The sequence below is a fragment of the Dendrobium catenatum genome, unplaced genomic scaffold, assembly GCF_001605985.2.
Source record: "Dendrobium catenatum unplaced genomic scaffold, ASM160598v2 fragScaff_scaffold_1125, whole genome shotgun sequence".
Lineage (NCBI taxonomy): Eukaryota > Viridiplantae > Streptophyta > Magnoliopsida > Asparagales > Orchidaceae > Dendrobium > Dendrobium catenatum.
The window spans coordinates 1408608-1433824 of NW_021319587.1; the positions used below are offsets into that span (position 1 = coordinate 1408608).

Here is a 25217-nt window from a genome sequence, read left to right on the forward strand (position 1 = left end):
GATTCCAATGATTTAAATCTTTGTTAAGCCCCTTAACTTATTGAGCATACCCTTTTTAATGGTCTTAAAGTTAGTTTAATAATTTAGCAATCATTATGCCCCCATCATGTATCTCTCTAACATTGAAAATTATGTAGCATTAAGTTGTTCTCATGGGACTACACAATATTCTTGAAAAGTAGATCTGATTATGGACTTTCATATAAAATATCTTAATGTGTTGAGTAGGAGACTAGGAGTCTATGCTAAAGAATAGAAGCCTTTAACATGTAATTATGCTCCTGCAAGCTTGTAGGTGCTATAATAGCTTGCCCAGTGTTTTTAAAAGCGCACTTCAAAAGCCAAGTGATGCTATGCTTTCAGGTTATGTTTCACTTTTGTCTCAAGTGCGGGTTGCCGAGCGTGCGTCCACGTTGTCGAGTGTTAATGTGTGCAAGAAGCGCACGTGAGAAGAACTTGCGTGTTTGCATGAATGGTCTTTGCCTACATTATTGACCTTATTAGCAATGCTTACCATCGTTAGCAAAGGCTCTCCCATTGCTTGTTGATGTAGGCAAAGGGGAGAGGGGGGGGGGGGGGGGGGGGGGGGGGGGGGGTCAAATCAAAGCCAAAAAAATTTGGTTTTGACTTCCCTTGAGCTTGCTAGCTCATTAATTTTTGAGCTGGAATTCAGCTCATTATGAGATGGTTTTTAGTTCATTTATTGAACTAAGAGTTAGCTCATTATGAGCTATGTTTTTAGTTCACTTATTAATTTATTAGTAGCTCATTAATTTTTGTCTCTTCTCATTCCTCTTGTCTATTCGTGGATTGCTCTTGGGTTCCCGTGCCTTGGCTCCTTGGTTCCCACGGCTGCCTCCTTGGTTCTTGTGGTTGCCTCTTCGGGTTCCGCCTGGGCTGCTTTTTCGTGACTTTTGGGGGGCCTTTTCCGTGGCTTTGGTGCTTTGTTTCCTGGAGTTGACTGTTGGCTTTTCATATTCCCTATTTAAATAAGCTTAAATTAATGTTTTGGGGCTGTTTGTATTCCCCTCTCTTGTCTATAAATATAAGATGTTTTGTGGATGTTTAAGTAAGTGATGATTTGATTTTTGGAAATGTAAACCTGCGGGTTTGTTGTTTGGAAAAGCTTGCGAGCTTTGTCCAAATTCACTCTTTCCTTCTCTCTTTGAGAAAGCTTGCGAGCTTATCTCCACTTCGTCTTGGCTTCTAACCTCTTTTGTCTCTCCGCAAGTTCGACGCCACCTGTATCCTTTTTCTCAAGAAATGCAATTTTAGGTGTTTGTCTTGTTTGAGTCATTTGTAAGTGTCTAAGTTTGTAAGTCTTTTATATTATGAAGAAAAGTTGTTTTTTTAGTTTATTCGTCTATTTTGTGTCCTTTTGTGTCTTTTTTATTACTTAGAAAAGTTTTCTTTCGTGATAAAAAATTTGGGTTCCTTCCCAAATTTTTGATTGCATCAATTTGGTATTAGAGCAAGTTAGGAAGTCCTAGGTTTATGAGTCGTGTGTGTCTTGATGTCATGTTAGTTATCTTGTAAGTTTTGTTTCGAGTCATGTTGTCATTCGAGTCTTGGTGTCAAGTGAGCAATCTCAAGCCTTGGTGTCTCTTGATGCAACGCCTTCAGATCAAAGCTAACTCATCGGGAGATGAGTTCTTAAGAAGGGGAGTCTGATGTAGGCAAAGGGGGGGTCAAATCAAACCCAAAAAAATTTATTTTTGATTTCCCTTGAGCTTGCTAGGTCATTAATTTTTGAGCTGGAATTTAGCTCATTTATGAGTTGGTTTTTAGTTCATTTATTGAACTAAGAGTTAGCTCATTATGAGCTATGTTTTTAGTTCACTTATTAATTTATTATTAGCTCATTAATTTTTGTCTCTTCTCCTTCCCCTTGTCTATTCGTGGATGGCTCTTGGGTTCCCGTGCCTTGGCTCCTTGGTTCCCACGGCTGCCTCCTTGGTTCTTGCGGTTGCCTCTTCGGGTTCCGTCTGGGCTGCTTTTCCGTGACTTTTGGGGGCCTTTTCCATGGCTTTGGTGCTTTGTTTCATGGAGTTGACTGTTGGCTTTTCATATTCCCTATTTAAATAAGCTTAAATTAATGTTTTGGAGCTGTTTGTATTCCCCTCTCTTGTCTATAAATATAAGATGTTTTGTGGATGTTTAAGTAAGTGATGATTTGATTTTTGGAAATGTAAACCTGAAGGTTTGTTGTTTAGAAAAGCTTGTGAGCTTTGTCCAAATTCCCTCTTTCCTTCTCTCTTTGAGAAAGCTTGCGAGCTTGTCTCCACTTCGTCTTGGCTTCTAACCTCTTTCGTCTCTTCGTAAGTTCGACGCCACATGTATCATTCTTCTCAAGAAATGCAACTTTAGGTGTTTGTCTTGTTTGAGTCATTTGTAAGTGTCTAAGTTTGTAAGCCTTTTATATTATGAAGAAAAGTTGTTTTTTTATAGTTTATTCGTCTGTTTTGTGCCCTTTTGTGTCTTTTCTATTACTTAGAAAAGTTTTCTTTCGTGATAAAAAATTTGGGTCCCTTCCCAAATTTTTGATTGCATCACTTGTGCTCGTCAACAAAGGCACATGCCCACTCATCTACATCATAGCACACTCCTCTTCATCGTAGCACAATTGTCTTCATTGTGTAACAAATGATCTTCTCTATCAGTAGAGATGCATGTGAAGCCCTTGTCACTGTCGCATCACACTTACTCGTCTTTGTTGTAACACACTCATTCGTCTGTCATAACACACTCATTCATCTCCGTTGTAGCACACTCGTTCATCTTCATTGCAACAGAGGCATCTGATTGTTTCTTGACTTTAGTCTCTATACATTAGGTATTAAAGTATATTTTGTATTAAGTAGTATGAATTAACAAGATGGACTAGATCGTTTTGTTTATTTTTTGCACTCATTTTATTTATACAACCCTAATTTTTTTTCTTTCTTTTATCTGTACTAGTTTGGCTCACATTTGCCTATTTTTTGTCGTTTCCCATAAATTTGCTCTCTATGATATCACATGAGAAAGCTTTTACTGCTCATGTTTCATACCTGTGCAGATGTTTTGGAAATTGCTATTTTCAGTCAAAGTTTATTATATAATGCCCAATTTATGGATTTACTGTGACATATAGATGGGCTAGGTGGGTGAGCTAGATGCGCGGTTATATATTTATGGTCAACTTTGTTTGCACTAACATGCTTGCTGTAAGCAGATTTGGATATAACAAAGTTGAGGGAAGATGCATCAACAAGGTGGTTTAGGCCCAATGAGGTTCATGCAATATTGACTAATTCTACTCATTTTACGGTCTTACCACAACCAGTTGAAAATCCAACCAGTATGTTGTTTGATCCCTTCTCCATTCACTCTAACCTATTAATCACTTAAGTTCTTTCAGGTTTTTGATTCATTATTTTTTTAGTTTTGAAACAGTTTTTCCATTCATATGGGGAATGTAGATTTGTGACTGGAATGTGCATTTTTCATCTAAAAGTTGTTCTTTTTGTACCCTTATCAAGCTCATGCATCTGAGTAGTTTTCACTTCATTGTTACTTGTATTTTAACACTAAGATAAAGACCTTTTGATAAACCAAACTACTACATTTTTGTATGGATTGAAGTATTTGAAAATATCTTAGCATTGTGTAGCAATTTGTGGTTTTCGAAAGTCATTCTAAGATATAATTTTTATCTTCAATAAGTTCAGGAAATTTTCATATGCTTTAATGTTTGTGGGTATCAATTTGTATAACTATATATTTAGGACAGATATTGTTATGATCAATGAGTCTATTTGATCCCATTCATGTGTTGATTTGTACTTCTCAGTGTAACTTTAGTACTCATATAGAAATAACTAAAAAATTGTTGAAAATAAGTTTGGAAGTGGATTTTGGCCTTTTTTTTCTGAATCTAAGAGCTTGTAAAAGAATTTATAAAATTAAAGTTGACTTTAAAAAATATAAGATATGATTTCCTTTCATTATTTATATAATTCCTTTTTTAAGAATAAAGGTGATTAACAAGATTGTGCGAATTATAGAGGTTTTAAGTTAATGTGTCATACTTTAAAACTATGAGAGCGAGTTATGAAGCATAGGTTGCAGCGTGATACTAATGTTTCTCAAACTCAATTTGGATTCATGCCGGGTAGGTCGACTATGGAAGCCATACATTTATTAAGAGATTTGATGGAGAAATATAGAGAAAATAAGGAGGATCTACATATGATATTTATTGATTTAGAAAAAGCATAGGATAAAGTTCCAAGAGAAGTGCTATGGAGAGTTCTTGAAAAAAAGGAGTCAATAATGCTTATATTCAAATCATTAAAGATATGTATGTAGGAGTTATTACTTGTGTTCAAACACAAGGTGGATTGACTAAGTATTTCCCTATTTCGGTTGGGTTACATCAAGGATCAGCCTTGAGCCCATATCTTTTTTCTTTAGTCATGGATGTTCTCACTAGACAGTTGCAAGAGGATGTACCTTGGTGTATGCTTTTTGCTGATGATATTCTTTTTGTTGATAAGACTAGAGAGGGAGTTGAAGGTAAATTTGAATTATGGAGGTCAACCTTAGAGTCTAAAGGTTTTAGCTTGAGTAGATCTAAAACGGAATATATGGAGTGTAATTTTTGTAGTAATAGACCTAGTGAGGGGATTGTGACTTTGGGCGATCAAGTCATTAATAAGAGTACACATTTTAGATATCTTGGATCTATTGTTCAGAGTGATGGTGAAATAGATGGGGATATTATCAGTAGAATTCAAGTTGGATGGTTGAAGTGGAGGAATGCATCGGGCTTGTTATGTGATAGAAATGTACCCCTCAAACTTAAGTGAAAATTCTATAAGATGGCAGTGAGGCTTGCAATGCTTTATGGTGCTGAATGTTGGCCATTAAAAGAGAAGCATAATACTAAGTTAAGTGTGGTAGAGATGAGGATGCTCAGGTGGATGAGTGGCTTTACCCTTAGAGATCGGATACGAAATGAGCATATACGTGAAAAGGTTGGAGTAGCTCCAGTAGAAGATAAGATTAGAGAGAGTCGCCTTAGATGGTTTGGTCACATAAAACGGCGACCTTCCGATGACCCAGTTAGGAGAGTAGAGGTATTAGATTTGACTTATGTTAAGAAAGGTAGGGGTAGACCTAAAAAGACTTGGTTAGAAAATATTAGAAATGATCTTTCTTTATTAGATTTAAATGTGAATTTGACTTTTAATAGGACACAATGGAGAAAAAGGATTCATGTAGCCGACCCCACGTAGTGGGATAAAGGCTTGATGTTGTTGTTGTTGTATGATTTCCTTTCAAATGGAGTGGAAGTCATTTCCAAGTGTTTTCCGTACAATATTACCAGGTAAAAGGAACTATGATATTATCACTCTCTATTGTTGCATGTCCTATTCCTAGTTTCATTATATTTAATTGTAAATTTTTATTTTTAAAATAGATTTGATGGTAGGATATTAAGTTGATTTTTGACCTTAAAAAATCGTGATTTATTATATATAATGTACTTTATGAATTTCTTTTTTGTAGTATATGTATTCATACTAACTGATAAATTTATATTATGAATCTTTGATTTTCATGGACATATGATTTATGTTTATTGTAGAAGTTTGTTCATATAGATAAAATGAGTTAGAGGTAGCTATACCACTTCATGCACTTCTTCACAATTGAAATTGAATGTGTAGAGCAGCCCAAATGAACAGAATAATTATGTTTATTGTAAATATGTGCTGGTGAAACATACATGCTTGAACTTGGTTCCATAAAGCTGCTTTTAAAGTTAATTTTCTACCATGTACCTTACAACCATTTGTCAAAACAAATTAGCGTCAAGTATTTTCGATCTAATTTTTGGTTGCTAGATGCAAATCATGGGTATGTTCTTGAAAGAAAACCTAGATATTATCTTTATGATTCAAGTTGAATTTTTGATCATTGGTGGAGACCATTATAATTGTAGCTTTATTTGTAGATGCAAACTCTAAGGCAAGGTTTAAGCTTTTGAAGTTGAGTAATAATAAAAAAGCTCATAAAATTAAAAATAATTCATAGATATATCATAAACCATCAACATATTAACTTAATCATCAATTAACAAATTCAAAAAATATTTAAAAGAAACTAAAAAATTAAAATAAAAATAAAACTTGTTAAAGATAAATTCTAAAATTGATATAAGGAAAAAATTAAAATATTTGAAAAATTAAATTTTTTTGAAAAAAATCTTACGTTCTCCGGAATTCATGTAGTTGCTCAACTGCTTGTAGATTTGTTCATCCTCTTTTGTAGTTTTTTGCAGTGCCACTCACAAAACTCTACGCGTATAGCCATAGGCAACCTACTTGCATACCTTGCTTGTAGCCTTTTCTCACTTGCTCACTTGACTCTCAGTCCTAGTCCCAAAATAATTAAACCGGAACCTATTATAAACTTTATTAGGTATATCATAATATAATATAATATAACAGAAGATTTTTTTATGCTTATTATATTATAATTTGTGGTCTCCACCAAAAGTGCCTTGAGGCATAAAGCCTCAAGGTATATACCTTAATCTAAAAAGGCCTTAGCCTCACTCAGACCATTAAGATGTAAGTCTCAAGGTGATTTTTGAGCGTCTTCGTGCGCCTCAAATGCCTTTAAATCCGTCCTCGTCATATTAGAATTGCAAGAACGGATTTTTGTTAATGATCTGCCGAACATGTGTAATAATTCTCACTAATTGTCACATTTATTATAGAGTTTTTTTTAATTCATTTTATTTTATTTTAAGGATACAGACTTCAAATTCTTTTTTTTCTTGCCTTCAAAATTCATCTTATTTCTAACAACTTCCTATATTTTCAATCTTTGCTGTAGTATAATGGAGCTAGCGAAGAACACCCATCTTAAAAATTGATAACACTGTTACTTATTTGATGCATGTGCATCATCAAAATATTTTTTGACTTAAAAACTAACTGCATAAGTTTTATAAGCTAATAACTAGGTCTTTGTTTGGTGGTGTTGTACTATTCTGTGTTCTATGAAACAAAGTCCCCATTACTCTTACAAAGATGGACAAGCTACATTGCAAAGGCCTCATGAAGATATGCAGGGGTGAATGGAATAGGGTTTTCCCTTGTGCCTTACTTGAATAATAATTGTGAAGCAATAAAAAGCAATGCATGACCAAAACACGAATAATTTTTTTGACTTGTGTTACATAATCAATTCATTTGGAACATTTGATCCACTTGCAGTGTAGCCCTTGGATTGCCAATCATAGTCTGTTTTTTTTTGTTGGCATGCAAAGTGTATCGTGATTCTTTCATCGAATTTGTAAATGTAGTGCTATATATGTAAATTGTTCCTTTTTCTAGAATTTTTTGTAGTTTTTTATGAGTTTTTTTTATTAACCCCTTGATGAAGCAACTTTTATTTATTTCCTTCATGTGACTTAGATGGCAGTATTGTGCTATTTGATCGCAAAATGCTAAGAAATTTCCGGAAAGATGGGTATAACTGGAAGAAGAAAAAGGATGGGAAAACTGTTCAGGAAGCTCATGAAAAATTGAAGGTATGTTCACAATATCATACTCTTTAATGCTTTTTCCATATTGGTAGTATCATATAAAGTTAAAAATGTGTTTAACATAAAAATACAACAAGATATATGCATCTTCATGCAAGAACTTTATAAAATTTGACATATGAACTGTGAAGGTACATGGTTCATCATCATCATCAACAACAACATCAAGCTTTTATCCCTGTACATGGGGTCGACGACATGAATCCTTTTTTCTTTGTTGTGTCCTGATAAGAGTCAAATTATCATTTAAATATAATAAAAAAGTCATTTCTAATGTTTTCTAATCAAGTCTTTTTAGGTGTACGTCTATCTCTCTTAACATAGGCTAAATCTAATACATCTACTTCCTAACGATGTCATTAGAAGGCCGACGTTTTATGTGACCAAACCATCTAAGGCGACTCTCTCTGATCTTATCTACCATTGGAGCTACTCCAACCTTTTCACTTATATGCTCGTTTCACATTTTATCTGTAAGAGTAAAACAACTCATCCACCTGAGCATCCTCATCTCTGCAACACTTTAACTTAATTATATGTTTCTCTTTTAACAGCCTATTACAACTTGATAGAAAGGTATCTTGAAGAGCTCATGATAAAAAAACCTCCTAGTGCCAACTTGTAATCATCAAGTGCATTACAACTACAAATAGGCAACACTTAGCTAAATTTCCCCATATTAATCAGTTGATGTGGGTTTACAATCATTAACAATTCCAACCCAATTTCCACAAGTAAAAGTTTCTGGACCTTTGTTAATTCCCTTTTTGAAGAACAATCCTTTTCTAAAAATCTTTATTTTTTTTTCTGGCTTCTTAATATCATATATAAAGCATCATGGTGCTCATTTGTGGGTTTATTCATAAATAAACTAACAACATTAGTGGAAAGCAAATATAAGGTCTAGTATGAGATAGATAAGTTTTTCTACCTACCGTTGGCACCTTCTATTATCAATTGAGGTAGGATTTTTATTAGTCACAAATTTGTTTAATGTATCCATTGGCGTGTTTGTATGATTGATATTCTCACAAAACTCATATTCTTAGGGTTGATGTTCTCTACTTGAATTTGAGTTTTGGGGAAGCATGATTGATTTTTCGAAGAATCTTACGCCCATGGTGGTGTTGTATTTTGTTTCTTAGTATTAAGAGAATGACATTTGTATCCTTTTTGGCGAGGAAAGTAACAAATGAAGATGCTATTAAGACTTTTGGGTCTAATTTGCTTCTTTAATGAGGAGCAATGTGCACAAAGGTAGAATAGCCAAACACTTTGATAGAAGTGATAAATATAAGTTTATTTGTGGGATAGGCATGAGTAGGGGTGCAAATGAGTCGAGTTGAGCTCGAGTTAGGGGGTGTTCGAGCCGAGCTCGACTGCCAAAAATAGAGCTCGAGCTTGAGCTTGAACTTGACTCGACAAGAAAATATGAGCTCGTCGAGCCATAGTTCGAGCCTGTTAACAGAACTTTTATTTTATCCAGTGAACGTACGCTCCTCTACGTTCGGTTCTAGGCAAAGAAAGCGCAATACCGAGTACCAAGTTGTACCGAGTTTTTTCAAAAAACTCGGTATTGCGCTGTTTTCTTCTAAAACCGAACGTAAAGGAGCGTACGTTCACTGGATGTAATAAAAGTTCCTGTTAACAAGCCTCGCATCTACGTCGCCTTCCTCATTCGTCAGCTAGTCAACGTTTGCGTTAGTGGGGACTGTGTCGGCCGGCACGTTTGCTTGCGTCGGCGACACCTGCTTTGTCCGTCTGAGTCATCCGCGTTTGCATCGTCCTCTGTCCACCTGCATTCGTTTGCAGCAGCGTCTACCTCGATGACAAATCTCTGATCGAAACGCTCCAGTTGCTCCTCTCCGTCCCGCCTTCCGAAACAAGACGACACAGTTATGCCAAAACTGAATTTTTCCGCCGTAGTTGTTTGCGCTCTTATGTCGCAATTACACAGGCTGCTTTTAGTTCTCCGCAGTAGTTGTTTGTGTTCGTCTTTCCAATTCGTAGTTACATAGTCCGTTTTCATTTTCCGGTCGACAGAAGACCCGTCTTTTCAATTTTCCCAGCACAATTATGCGAGCTGCAACAGAGTGTTTGAACTCGAGCTCGTTTAGCGGTCGAGCTCGAAATCGTGTTCAAGCTCGACCCGTCGAGCCTATTATTGAGTCGAGCCCGAGCAGGCTCGCGAGCCGGCTTGACTCGGTTGCAACCCTAGGCATGAGTAAGAGTTTAATGGAGCTTTGAATTTTCGAATTTTTGGTGGTATGCAATTGATGAGATTGTAGCAGAGAGGACAAACTCTCCCTAAAAATATTTTGGGATGTTGCTAATGACCATAGTTGATCTAGCTACTTCAAGAAGGTATTTATTTTTTCTTTTTGCTATCCCATTTTATGGGAAAATATGTATTTGAGCAGTTTGATGGATGATTCCTTGTTGGAGGAGATTTTCTCCCCGAATAGAATAAAGATATTACTTTCATGAATAGCATTCAGGTATTCTCTCTCATTATTGATAATGAGAATTTGAATTTGGATTTTTAATTGAGTTTTTATAAATGTGCAAAATTTTTAAAAAATAATTATTGTTTCAGATTTGTCTTCTAGTGGAAAAATTAAAGTGATTCTAATATGATCATTTATAAAAGATATAAACTACCTAGTACGTGAGATAAATTGTTTTGTCAAGATGGGTCCACTATGGAGAGTTGCAACATATTGATAGGCTTTATAAGGATGATTTCTGCAGAAAGTTCAATTGTCTTTAGATAATTAATAAATTTCACTCTTAAAATATTTCAGGATTATTTTGGAAAGGGGAGGGGAATAATTTTTTTAGTTAAATAATATTTGGATGACCAAGGCGAAAGTGCTATAATATAATTATGCTTTTGTCAAAGAAGATATGGACTAATATTTTTTCTCTTGTATTTTAGGATTCCTTTTTATAATTTAGAACTTAGAGGCTTGAGACCAGCATTTTCTTCCACCCTGCCAATTATCTTTATTGATCCCTATTATGGAATTCACAATGAAGGAATAAAATTAATGTACATTTCGTATTCTTGGTAATTTTGCTAATTGATATGAAGTTGTAGAAAAGCTTAGGAACTAAGCTAAAGACTGGAGAGCTGATGATATTGATGGTTATGATGTCAGTTATTTGTGATGTTGTTCCGTCGACAATTTTGATGGTATGTTTAAATATGGATGAACTTTGGAATAAGGAGACATCCTCTATCATATGATCAAAAGTCTAGAGTCAATAGTCTATGATTGTGAATTTTTTGTTTTAGACATTTAAGACATGAAAGATCATATCTTTTTCAAGAATTATATTGATGCTGATTTTTGATGCATAAGATTTTGGTTTGAGTTGGATAATCAATGACTTGGAGAATGTTTCTTGGATATTGGAGTTTTCATGGGAAGTTGATTCATTATAGAAGTTTGCACCAAAACAGGATCTTTCTTTCCAGTCTGTTTCATGTTTAACCATCATCATGGTTTAAACAAAACAATCCTTAGAGAAAGGATTAGGAAGGTCTAGAACTATGAAATGATATGGAAGATGGAGAAGTTTGAAAAATAGAATATATATGGATAAAAGATAGACATTGAAAAACATGAGAGAAGAATAATTTGCATTTTTTTATTCACATTGGTAAAAGAGGTAGAGTATTCATTAAAAAACATAGTTAATTTGGTGGTTCTAGATTAATGAATAAACCAAGAGCTAAAACCGGCCATTGCTGTCTTGAAGGAGGGAAAAACCAGTTAGAAAACAAATTCAATGAATTAAAATAAAGTATATAATGAATGCAATATTTCAAATTGATTCTACATTAGTAGGATGCTTGTGGCTTTTGGACGGTAGATGGAGCATCATTGTTAGAGTTATAAGCAATTGTGGCCTATAAATGTATGGCTGCGCTCATGGTTTATAAAGATGTTTATAAAGATTATATCACGAATCGAGGTGATTTCCAAAATTGACTCAAAATGTAGGCTTTGAATCGAATTGAGGCATATGTTTTGAATTAAAAAAAGTCATAAAATTATGAAAAGTAAAAAACACACAAAATTCATCAAAAACATAATTTTAATTCATAGGCACAATAAGAAAGCACTCAAAGTTTGAAATGTCAAATAGAAATTCTGAATTTAAAAAATATGAAAATTAATTATCTAGGATAAAACTAGATTCTAAATGAAAACTTTTTAAGTCTTAAGGCTTACGCCTTTTATTTCAAAACTTGAAATATTCATTGTCGTCAACACCAGTAGCATCCTTTAAAGAATCGTTGTGATATCTCAAAAATCTATCGTCCTCCCCATCACTCTCATATGAGTCATCCGATTCATCTTCTTCCTCATCCAACACTATTGCTTTCTTCTTTTTTGTATCAAGATTATTATTATAAGTACACTCATAATATGGAAGCATTAAATAACAATTTATTATATATTTCATAATGAATTTACTCTATGGAATTTTTGTGATATTTGATATTTAATTTGGTTTGCGTTTGGTGGATCTTTTTGAACATCTACCAACTTCTGTTACATTAGCAGCATAAATATCAAAATCTTCATTATTATCTGATTCAGTAAGACTTTCTTCATTTTTTTCCTCATGTTGGTCAATCATTCATTCATTATCTGATGGCAAATTTTCAAGTGTTAAAGGATCATCATCATCATCTTTTCGTCAATTTAACTAGAGGATTAACTTGAGGTGTTTAACTTTTAATTTCTTATTATACCTGACAGAAGCAAATTTGCTCATCCTAGTTGCAACCAAATATTTTCTTCTCTTTGCATGCAGTTTGTTGAATGTGCTCCAATTTCATTGATATGCATAAGCATAACATGCTAGACCTAAATGTTTGACTATAAATGCTTTTAATTCAGCTGTTTTATCTCCAAAGTGCATCCACCAATGCTCTAATTCACAAGTCAAAAAAAAAAAAAAAATGTTAGTTATATATTTATTAAACTTACTCATAAGTTTAATATTAATTAAAGTTGATAGACATCTTACTATTTGTACATGCTTTGCATGATATTTGGGCAGCTCTCATGGCAAAAATTCCCTTTTTTGTTATTAATTCTTCAAGTTGTCTATCAACCTTATCAAAATCTTTTGTTACGATCGGTCTAGCATATCTGGTCATGCAACCGGCCCAACACCAAGGCGCGAGACCTACTACAGGGGCAGATCAATAGGGATTTCCGCTCCCTTTGTGGTCCCTAGTAAATCAATTATTTCATATGCTAGGAGGAGGTTTAAATAATGAATTAATGAAGAGAATTTGAATTCAAAATAGGGAGGGAATTAATTAAGGCAAAAGAGATTTTTAAGGGCTTTTTTGGGGGGAAGATTAGGGGCTTATATAGGGATTTCTATTTTGTATTAGGCTTAGGTTTTGATTGAGTTTTTTCTAGTGTAGTTTTCTGTGAGGGCTTCCTAATGACATCTAAGTTGATCAGGAGAGATGATCTACCTCTTCTAATTGTAGATCACTTGTATGTTTTATTTCTTATTAAGTTATTAATCAAAATCAGCCAATTGTTCATCCTAAATCAGTTCTTTTTTGCTATTTTTTGGTGAATTTTATGCTTTCCTTGCTGAGTTTGACTCCAAGGCGTTACAAATTGGTATTAAAGCGGTGTCCTAGGTTGAAAGTTAAAGTCCCCATCACTGATTTATATGCTAAAATTATTTTTCCACCTTGCTGATTTTCATTGTTTGGAGGCCACATTCACCAATTTTTTTTGCGGTTTGGAGCCCAAAATCTGTGAATGGAAGCAAAGAAGTTGGAAGCTTATGAGAGTGAGATGGAACAACTTAAAGGGCTAGATGCAGGAGAAACATTCTGGAATGGAGGAAAGATCTTCCGTAATGGAGGGAAGGGTTTTCTCCAATGAGAGGCGTTTTGGAAACATTGAAGGCGGCAACAACATCAACAACAATATGGACCAGCCCACTTTGTGGGACAAATGCTTGATGTTGTTGTTGTATTGAAAGCATGGTGAAAAAATTGATTGAGATGTAATCAAAGGCTTCACCATCTACTCCTAGGCCTATTTGGAAAGGGAAGAAAGTTCAGGAGGAGGATGAGGAAGTGAAGAGCATTTTCCCTAAAGGACACCCCAGAAGAGGGAGGTGCAATATGAGGAGTAATATCAGAAGAAAGGGTAGTAAGAAGAGAAAGGGGGGGGGCGGGGGACGGTAACAACAATCTATTTGGAGACCCAAACCGGGAGAAAAAAAGGAAAGGTGACCGAGAGGAAGCAATGGTGGGGCCAAATCATGGGGTCCAAATCTGCAGGGGAATACGGGAGGGAATCACACCACCATTACACAGGAGGAGCTAATAAAGGAAGAAACCATTGGGGGTAAGGATACAGGCCGAGGAAGTTAAAGATGCTGATCTTCGAAGAGAAAGATGCTCAAAGTTGGGTGTACCGGGTGGAGCGTTACTTTGCGATGAATGGTCTTATGGAAGGAAAAAAAACTCATGGAGGTATGACTATGTTTGGAAGGAAAAGCACTGGGTTTGTTTTGGTGGAGAGAAGCTAGATATCTGGTCTTTTATGGGGAGAATTTAATGATTGTTTTTTGAATGTTTTCGAGCCATTCGGGAAGGGGACCTTCGTGAACAATTCTATGCCTTAACTCAAGATGGGACCGACATAGATTATCAGGAGAAGTTTGAGCTACTATCAGGTAGATTGAGGGGAATTTCTGAGGAAGGGTTGAAAGGAAATTTCATGAAGGGCTTTAGGGAAGACATAAGGGCAGAGCTCAGGGTGCTGAGGTCTAGAGGGCTGAGAGAGATTTTTGAGCTAGCACAAAAGGTTGAGGAGAAACATCAGAGGGAGAAGGTCAGCCGGAGCAACCCCATGGGAGGGGCTTACAGAAACACCTCTACAACCTTAGCACCGAGGACCCATACAGTTTCATTTCAGAGGGAAGCACCTAAGGAGAAGAGCACTAGAGTTCATCCAGGAAGTAATTTCAAATGCCTCACAGAACCATAAGTGCAGAATAGGCGGGCGAAAGGGCTATGCTTCAGGTGTGATGAGAGATTTACACCTGACCATAGGTGTAAGAATCGCCTCCTTCATGTCTTGATGGTCTGTGAAGGGGAAGATGAGAGCAAGGATGAGTTGGAGGATGTATTGGTGGAGACAGAGCAGTCGCATTTGAATGTGGCAGACACTATGAAATTGGGCGGAATTTACTCCAAATCACACTATGAAAGTAGGGGGGGGGGGAAATGGAGAGCAATCTGTGGTAGTTTTGGTGGATAGTTGAGCTACACAACTTCATCTCAAATTGGGTGGTGGACCGATTGAGGTTAAAGTTAGCAAGGACGGAAGGGTGTGGGGCGATGATGGGAACATGCAAGATAGAGAGGAGCAGGGGATATGTAAAAGGGTGGTGATGACCTTGCAGGATATTCAGTTGGCAGAAGAATTACTTCCCCTGGACTTGGGAAGTACAAATGTGATTTTAGGGATGAAGTGACTACATATTATGGGGATATGAAGGTGAACTGAAAATCATTGACCATGGAGACATAGGTGGAAGGCAAAAAAGGTAATGCTTCAAGGGTATGCCGGCTTATGCAAGATTGTGCTCAGGACAATCCAGGATGCAAGTCGAGTTATTTAGTAGAGTTGCAAAGCATAGAAGGGGTTCTAAAATAGGCAGCAAGGGAAGTTCTAGTGGGGGCCCAACAGATTTTGCAATAATATCAGGATGTATTTCATCCGCCTGTCCGGTTACCACTGCCTTGAGAGCACGAACATGCCATCAACTTGAAAGAAGGGACTTCTCCCATTAGTGTCAGACCATACCGTTACCCCAGCATCTAGAAAGATGAGATAGAGAGGTTGATCAAGGAGATGATTGAAGCAGGGATCATCAGACCTAGTGTGAGTCCCTTTTATAGCCTGATACTGTTGGTGAAGAAGAAGGATGACAGCTGTAGGTTCTGTATAGATTACAGGGTTTTAAACAAGGAAACAGTGCTAGATAAGTTTTGAATTCTCGTGATAGATGAACTCCTGGATGAGTTATTTGGAGCTGTGATCTTCTTCAAATTTGATTTGAAGTCGAGATACCATCTAATCAAGATGAAGACAACAGATATGCACAAGACGACCTTCAGGACACATGAAGGGCACTACAAGTTCCTGATGATACCCTTTGTCCTCAACAACGCCCTTCCACCTTCTAATCACTTATGAACTCAGTGTTCCAACCATATTTCTGAAGGTTTGTCCTAGTATTTCTTGATGACATTTTGATATATTGCATGATCGAGGCAAAACACTGGAGCACTTGAAGACTGTCATAGAGACATTGAGGGAGAATCAATTGTTTTCCAATTGAAAAAAGTGCATATGGCTAATGACAGATGGAGTATTTAGGGCATGTGGTGTCCAGAGAGGGGGTGTCAGCTGACCAGTCCAAGATTCTGGCTATGGTGGACTAGCCTCTTCCTGAGAACCTGAGGGAGCTGCAGGGGTTCTTAGGGCTCACCAGTTACTACCAGAAGTTTGTAAAGGGATATGATATTATAGCAAGACCTTTAATTAAGTAATTGAAAAAAAGATAATTTTAAGTGGGGGGAGGAGTGACCCGAGCCTTCTAGGAATTGAAGATAGTGATGAATAATATACCTGTGTTAGCACTCCCAGATTTTATAAGACCATTTGTGGTGGAGACGGATGCATCATGTTATGGGTTAGGAGCAATAATCATGCTATATTAGAGGCCAGCTCAAGTTTGTTTATGAGCGGGAGCTGATGGAGATCGTCTTGGCTATCCTGAAGTGGTTGCCTTATATGTTAGACATTTCATAGTCAGGACAGATCAAATGAGCCTGAAGTTTTTGTTGGAACAACGGATGGTCATTGAGCACCAAAGATGACTATCCAAATTACTTGGATATGATTTTGAGATTCAGTACCGGTCAGAACAAGAAAATAAGGCAGCAATTGCCTTGTCCAGGTGAGTCGAGGGACCTTAGTTGGCAGTCTTGTCAGTACCATTGATGGTAGATTGGGAGGCATTAAGACATGATAATGAGCATAATGAAGAGTTGAGGAAGATCATGGAGGAGCTATGAGCTACTGAAGGATCTAAACAATCACCCATGTTATGTTTTGAAAGAGAGAGTTATTGTATTATAGGAGGTTTGTGTTACCTCATACCTCAGGGTATATTATCAAACTATAAGATTTCCATGGAAGTGTGATAGGAGGGCACTCCGGAGTTAAGAAGACAGTCAATTATCAGCAGAGTTATATTGAGTAGGGATGCTTCACGATGTAGAGAACTGGGTGGCCAAATGAGATGTGTGCCAAAAGCATAATTACTTAGCTATGATGCTAGCAGGGTTACTACAACCCTTAGCCCTATCAGAGAGGGTGTGGAAGGAAGTGACAATGGATTTCATCGAAGGGTTACCACGATTAGAAGGGTTTTCACTTTTCAGTGATCTTGCTAGTAGTAAACCATCTGAGCAAGTCTGCACATTTCATCTCTAAAGCACCCTTACATCGCAGTCAAAGTGGTGACTATTTTCATTCAAGAAGTGGTATGCTTGCACGGGTTCCCGAAAGCCATTGTGTCAGACAGTGACAAGGTGTTCCTTAGTCAATTTGAAGGAGCTATTTTGTTTATTGGGGATGGTATTGAAGTGAAGTACAACCTATCGCCCTTAGATAAATGGTCAAATAGAAGTGGTCAATCGATTTGAGATGCTTTATATCAAACACACCAAAGAGTTGAGCTAGGTGGATTGTGTGGGCATAATATTTGTACAACACTTTGTACCACTCAACAATAAAGACCACTCCCTTCAGGATCCTCTATGGGAGGGACCCTCCTCACTTTATTCATTATTGGGTAAACACTCTATCAGTGTCCAGTGTAAAGCAGTACTTAGAGGAGAGGGACATGGTACTAGCGGTGCTTAAGGGGCATTTCATGAGAGCCCAACAAATCATGAAAAGGCAAGCGCAGATGGGCACATAAGAGAGGTAAATTTTGAACCAGGAGATATAGTTTACTTAAAATTGAGGCCCTATAAACAAAATATTAGCCTAGAGAAGGAATGAAAAATTATCCCCATGGTAATTTGGGCTTTATGAGGTCTTGGAAGAAATCAGAGCAGGAGCCTATCGATTAAGACTACCACCATCCTCAGCCTTACACCCAGTCTTTCATGTATTATAGCTGAGGAAGGTGATAGGAGAACATACACCATAATTACTACCCCCAACACTTATAGAGGACATGGAGGCTATATTGAAAACCCTGTAAATATCATATGTACTCAGGGGGGAGACATGGGCACAAGAGGTGCTAATCAAGTGGAAGGACTTGCTAGAGCATGATGCCACTTGGGAGTCATACAAGACAATCAAGAGACGTTTCCCAACCTTCTACCTTGAGGACAAGGTGCATTTTTTGGAGGGGAGTTTTGTTACGGCCAATCAAACAGGATCGGTCCTGCAGTCGACTTAGCAACAAGGGGCAGGACCAACTATAAGGGGCAAATCAACAAGGATTTTGGTCGCCATTGTGGGGCATAGTAAACAAATTATTCTATATGCTAGGAGGAGTAGGATTAAGGAATTAATTAAGAGAATTTGAATTCAAAATAGGGAGTGAATTAATTATGGAAAGAGAGATTTCTTAGGGCCGTTTTCGGGGGAAGAGTAGGGGCTTATATAGGGATTATTATTTTGTATTAGGGTTAGGTTTTGATTGAATTTTTTCTGCTGTAGCTTTCTATGAGGGCTTCCTAGCGATGTCTAGGTTGATTCGGAGAGATGATCTATCTCTCTAATTGTAGATCGCATGTATCGTTTATTTCTTGTTTAGTTATTAATCAAAATAATCCAATTGTTCCTCCTAAATCTACAGTTTTTTGCTATTTTTTGGTGAATTTCTTGCTGTTGTTTGCTGAATTTGACTCCAAGACGTATCACTATCATCAAAATGAAATAAATAATTTAGCAAAAGTTTAGTAGCCTAATGTAATTGGTTGTCACATTTCTGATAAATAATTTCCTAGATCTCTTTATAAGTTCTTCTATGGAAAAATTCTTTTCTATTTGCCTTGTCTATGTTACCATAGATAAAGCCCAAAACAAAATTGTTGACTAAAATTAAATTAAAAAGAGAGAATAAAACAAATCAGCTGAACATTTGTTCCAGAAAGCAAAGCGAACAAACATGATTCTTTGCGAAATGACACATCATTTGAACAATTCAATAAATAAAAGACAATGAATCTGAAGAAAAAAAAATTGCGCTCATTATAGTTTTAGTCGTGTCTGGCTTTATTTTGTTTCCAATCTTCAATCTAGAACTTTACTTCCTCCTGCAATTTGAAGCCACGATGCAAGCTTTCGGCATGCCTATACAACTCGTGTGTATCAACACTCCTGCACGGATCTTCTGGCATGCACCCGCACCCCATACCCACGTGAACTTGAGTGTCTTCCACAACCTGATCGACCTGCCTCCGTTCCTGTTCAACTTGACACAAATGGGAGTCTGTACACACCTCCATCTGCATTCGTCCGATCATACCCAATGTCAGGTGAATCTCTGCTTCGTCCAAACTCACACCCGCACGGCTCCTTATTCGATCACTTCCAGGCACGAACGAGCCTACCTCCCCCTTTCTTGCGTAACAACATGCTCCGACCAGCTATTATCCGCCTCGACCTCAACCTTGCATACCCGCCTACACGTTCAGTCGCTCTTATACATTTGACTATACCTCTCGTTTTTGTGGTGCCCGTCTGCTTCAAATCATGACAACAACCCATCTTTCCCTTTATGCACTACTAACTCCGACATACTATCACATATTATTTTTAGTTAAATAATTAAATATATTTTGCAATAAAATAAAATTTATGATAAGCAGTGTGGCATAATTGTTGAATTCGAAGGCCCCATGCTATTGATCTTTGACTTGGGCACGATGAATTTTAAAAATTCGAAGACCTGTGTTGTTGATCTTTGATCCAGACTATGGAAATCCCAATTTGAAGACCCTACGCCTTTGATCTTTGATCTGGGTTTGAAGATTTCTATTTCAAAGACCTCGCACCATTGTATCTTTGATCCGTGGGGTAGAAACTACGGCAAGTGCTATTCTGATCTCCCCTTACGGGGAGGGGACGTTGGGAGGATGGTAGATTCTCTTTTGGAACTATTGGAGAGTAAGGAGATTAATTCAAGAGATTTTTTAATTAATTAAAAAAATAAATTGAACAATTACTCAACCAATTTTAAAATTTCATTTAATTAACTAAATAATTATTTAAAGTAAAGAATGAATCAATTTAAAATAAATTAAATTCTAATTAATTAACAACCAATTAAAATTTCTTAAAACTTGATTAATTAATTAAATTAAAGTGCTAGGAAAAGGGAAAATAAACAATATTTACACTAATCCTCCTAATACAACTCACACCAACTAAACATCAAACTCCTAAAACTAAAACATTTACTCTTAAGCTCTCAAACCAAACAAAATCAACTCTCTAAATGAAGCTCCAAAGCTTTAAAAGCTCCTCTTGAGCATGATCCAAAGTAGCTCAAATTTCTGCAAATAAGCAAACAACAAAAATCAATAACGTAAACCAAAATTGCAGTGCAAGAAAAGAACCAAGTATTGTAAACTGCAGTGCAGAAAAATAGATGAACCAATGTTGTAAACTAAACTACAATGCTAAACTAAAACTCAAAACACTTTTGAAACGATTAAGAGGTACTGCAAGCTAAAGACCTGAAAACCTGTGCTTGTACCTGTTGACTAACAAATTTTTTTTTCTTTTTTGAAAGCAACCGCCTTCAATCCGGCCCCATCTCGCCAAAACGACACATCCCTTCACGCAACAACCGTTGCTTCACGATAAAAAGAAAGGGAGAACCGAAGATGGAGATTTTTTCACTCGCTCATTCGGTTCCTCCGTTTCGGTTCGACTTCGTTTATTTGCTCGAGAGGGAGAAATCGCACGGATCACTCATTCGGTTCCTTCATTGTTGTCCGACTTCCCTTCTCCGACTTCGACGTCCGACCCCCACGCCTGACCCGCAGCTGATGCTGCCGGTCCCGTCTCAACGTCGTTTCTTCGGCCCCTTACCGTTCGACTTCGCTGCTTCGCGGGAGGGAGGAGATCGGACGCCACCTTCGACTCCCCGTGGCCGTCCGACTTTATTCCTTCGCAGGCGGTGTAGAGATTGCACTTGTTGCTTATGCTGCTTCTCCGTGGTCCTCCCGGCTTTGCTCCTTCGATAACTTTCCCTACCTATTGGATCGGAAGAACGACATTTTGACCGGAAACAACAACAGGAATTTCCTGTTGTGAAGGTAATTTTATTCCTTTCATGCGATCCTTCGGCCAAATCCCATAAATCTGCAGAACCGAGGGATTTACTCATAGTCGAGATTCAATGCGTGCACAAAATCGGTTTGGCTTGGCTTAGTGTAAATCTGACATAAATCCTTCTGTATATATGATATTGAATGCCTCGAAATGAACACAATCTTTGAAATGCTTAATGAAATATATAATATTATATATAAATATATATTATGATATATTTATATCATATTATTATTTATATAATATTATATATCTAATATAATTTATCTAAATATAATAATAATAATAAAAGAAGAAGAAGACTTTCAAATAAATATCGAAGACCCCGGTTGTTGTACCTTAGGTCCGACCGGGATGGTTTGAAATTGAAGACTTGCGCCGTTGATTTTTAATCCGGGCAGATGGTTTTAAAATTTGAAGACCCGCGCCATCGATCTTAGATCTGTGGAATGATTCCAAATTTGAAGACCTCACGCAGTAGATCTTAGATCCTGGTGAAATGGTTTGAAATCGAAGGCCCTACGCCGTCGACCTTAGGTCCGGGTAGGAAGAATTACGGCACTGCCGTCCCGATTTCTCCCTCGGTGGGGAGGTGACACCGGGAGGCTGCCAAAATTTCAAGAAAATTATTAAATTTTTTTTAAACAATTTTGGAGCAATTAAAGCTGAATTTTTGATCAATCAATTAATTTTTTAATTAGTCAAAATTAAATGAAATTAATTGATTTTTTTAAGAGAAATTTGAGAGTTATTTAAAAATTTTGAGGGCAGTGTAATTTAAAATATATTTATTGGTTAATTATTTTAATTAATCAATTGAGAAACTTAAAGAATAAAAAAAAAAATGCATTGAATAAAGGAAGAGGGAGGGAAGTTCACTAAATGATACACACATATTGACTCAAAAATTCCTTCTTCAAATTTGCTCTCCAAAACTCTCAAATGAACTCCTATGCAAGTTCTCCAAAGTCTGCAAGTTTTCCAAAATCCCTCTTGTACGAGATCTTGCAACCATCTTTAGGCTCTATCCTCTGTAACTTTAAGCCCGGGTTGGCTCTCAACAACTGAAACCATCGGCTACGAACCTGCAAACAAACATATGAATAGTCAGTGCATCATAACTAAATAAATTGAATGAATTTAGCTACTGTAAGTAAAACAGAGTTACTGAAAAGCAGAAAAGCTGAGTACGAAAAAGCTAGTAGTGTAAACACTGCTGAAAAGACGGGTAAAAAAAAAGAAGAAGTGAACTACTGTGGTAGGAAGAATGCTCAAGCATAGAACAACTAAAACACTAATGCAAAGTGTCAAAGCCCCGAAGTGTAAAAATCACAAATCTTTCAATTCTCCGACTATCAAATCCCAAACCTGACATATTTCTCAACAAAACACACAATCAAAATCAAAATTTTCGGGCATCTTGTGTAAGAGATTAAGTTGTAGAATTACTTTTAAGGCAATTTCTAAGGGAAATAATAAGACTATCTCAAATCTAATTCAAAATCCTATGGGCAGCCTTGTTTATAAGGACTTGGTTGTAAGACCCGCTACCCGCAACTTTCGTAGGAAAGCCATAAGCCGACCTTAGGGGAAGTTTTAGGTGGGAAAATTGACCTAACCCCTAAACCCATTTAAAACCCCGGCCACTTCTAATAAAGTCGTAAGTCCGACATCTGAGAGAAGTGTTTAGGTGATAATACAACCTAGACCACTCCTGGGCATCCTAATCTATAGGATTAGGTTGTAAGACCCACTATCGGGCAACTTCTACCTGAAGTCGTAAGCCCCCACATTTTAGGAAAATTGTAAAAATAAATAGCAATGACCTAACCTCAAACAATCAAATTATAACGCTTCGGGCTCCCTAGTCTTAAGGACTAGGTTGTAAGACCCACAACTCGGGCCGCTTAGCTTACAGGGCTAGGTCGTAAGACCCACCGTTAGGCAACTTCTAAGGAAGCCATAAGACCTATCCAACCAAAATTCTTTGGGCAACTCCTAATTGGAGCCGTAAGCCCCAAACTAAATCAAATTCTCCGGGCAACTCCTAATTGGAGCCGTAAGCCCCAAACTAAACAAATTAACGGGCAACTTCTAAGGAAGTAGTAAGCCTAAACTCAAATTAAATTAAAACTAAAATCAACATTTAACCACTTCAATCTACTCGGGATCCCTGAGAGGAGGCAACCCATGGCTGCTAATCAGATTCCCTGGACACTACGGTCAATGATTGCTAGTGTTGGTAGACTGAAATCTATGATATACTCGGGACGACGGAACCATGGGATCTTGATCGGGTTTACCTCCATCTTCCCACCATTTGAGACTAAAAATATCTAAAATTTATTCATCCTTAATCGAGAGTTCTCTCTTACATAGTAAGAGGGGTAATTAACTATGAGTGCTTGCGCTCATAGGAAGTAAGAACCCCATATCTATAAGCCCTGACACTATCCTCAGGGGAAATCTGGTTAATTTCAATCTGACTTAAGAGAAATGGAATCCTACAGCTGCAAAGCAGGATTCGCGCACTCGTGCCATTTTTCTTGAGCCAACAGATTTCTGGCGACTCCGCTGGGGATTACTTTTCTCTCCATCTTTGGATGAAAAGACAATTTATATTTAGTCTCACATAATAAAACATCTAAAAATAAATATAGATGTTCTTTCAAACGCAGTTCTGTGTTTTCTTTTTAGTAGAATTCAGGTTGACTGTAATCCCTGTAAGTTCTGTTAACAAGTTGATAACATGACGCCTGCGAAGTCCTTCATGACTGTGAAACTGGGTGTGGGAACCAGAATGCATTTCCCTCGAGCTGTTTTGAACACAGGCTATACTGGAGCAACTATTCAATTCAGAACTATTTTCGAAGTCATGCAGTTCATACAGTTCCTTCCCGAGAATCCTGTTAGCATACCTACTGTCAAAGGTGTCGCTAAGAAGTCTACTACTGAAGTTGTTGATGAGAAGGCTCCCTAGAGGACCTCTGTATTTTCAAGTCTCTCCGCAGCACCTATTATTTCTCCAGCGACTCAAAAGAAGATTCCTGAACCCAAGCTGCATTCTATTGGCATGAATACAACTGGTCAGAATATAATTCAGGATGAAGTGCCTGAAGAATACAATGTTAAAGTTCCTGAAGAATACACTACGGTCAATGATTGCTAGTGTTGGTAGACTGAAATCTATGGTATACCCGGGACGACGGAACCATGGGATCTTGATCGGGTTTACCTCCATCTTCTCACCATTTGAGACTAAAAATATCTAAAATTTATTCATCCTTAATCGAGAGTTCTCTCTTACATAGTAAGAGGGGTAATTAACTATGAGTGCTTGCGCTCATAGGAAGTAAGAACCCCAGATCTATAAACCCTGACACTATCCTCAGGGGAAATCTGGTTAATTTCAATCTGACTTAAGAGAAATGGAATCCTACAGCTGCAAAGCAGGATTCGCGCACTCGTGCCATTTTTTTTGAGCCAACAGATTTCTATAAAATCAATGAGTTTCAACAGTACCAATAATGGTCCTGAAACTCTTGACCATTGAATTCTGATCCGATCGGGCCTATTTGAAAGGCAAGTGGCTCCCAACCTCCCTTTTCGGGAAGGGGACTTTGGGAGGTTATCATATTTTTCAAGGAAAATGAAAAAAAGAGCATTTTTAAATTAAATCATATTTAATTAATAGGTACCGCGAGCATATTGAAGATTTGATGATCTATGCTTAGACCAATCTTCCCGAAGCCCTTAGTTGTCGAATTCTGATTTGGCCGGGAATATTTGAATGGAAAGTGCCTCCCAACTCCCCTTTTGCGGGGAGGGGATGTCGAAGTTTACCGTAATTTTGTTTGAATGATAACTGGACTTAGAAATTTAAATTTGACCTGCAGAATTTGAAATGTAATGAAATTAATGACTTAAATGAATGGATTTACAGGGAATTGAACTTATGCTAATAGATTAAAAAAAAAATGTAATTTAAATGAAATTTGTGAAATTTATTAGGAAGAAATGAAGAGTGCAAGAAACCATTGAAAAAGGTGGTTTCGGCCAAGCCATTTGTTGTTAATCTTGAAGGAAACACGAGTTGAGGAGGGGGTCTCTAGGGAAGTTGCGACTTCTTTTGCTTGAACCACCCAATTAATGGGTTTCGAACATCAATGAGTGAT

The 25217-nt window shown here is 37.1% G+C and overlaps 1 protein-coding gene across 2 annotated transcripts in view; it reads left to right on the plus strand.

The window, feature by feature from the left end:
• The window catches only part of LOC110095556 (calmodulin-binding transcription activator CBT), a 65990-nt gene that overhangs the window by 19093 nt on the left and 21680 nt on the right, over window positions 1-25217 (plus strand). The window contains exons 2-3 of one of the 2 annotated variants that reach the window (XM_020821149.2): window positions 3215-3340; window positions 7473-7588. In XM_020821149.2, the coding sequence (XP_020676808.1) occupies window positions 3215-3340; window positions 7473-7588 (242 nt within the window). The remainder of the gene's footprint in view (window positions 1-3214; window positions 3341-7472; window positions 7589-25217) is intronic. The other variant, XM_020821150.2, reaches the window with a different exon arrangement.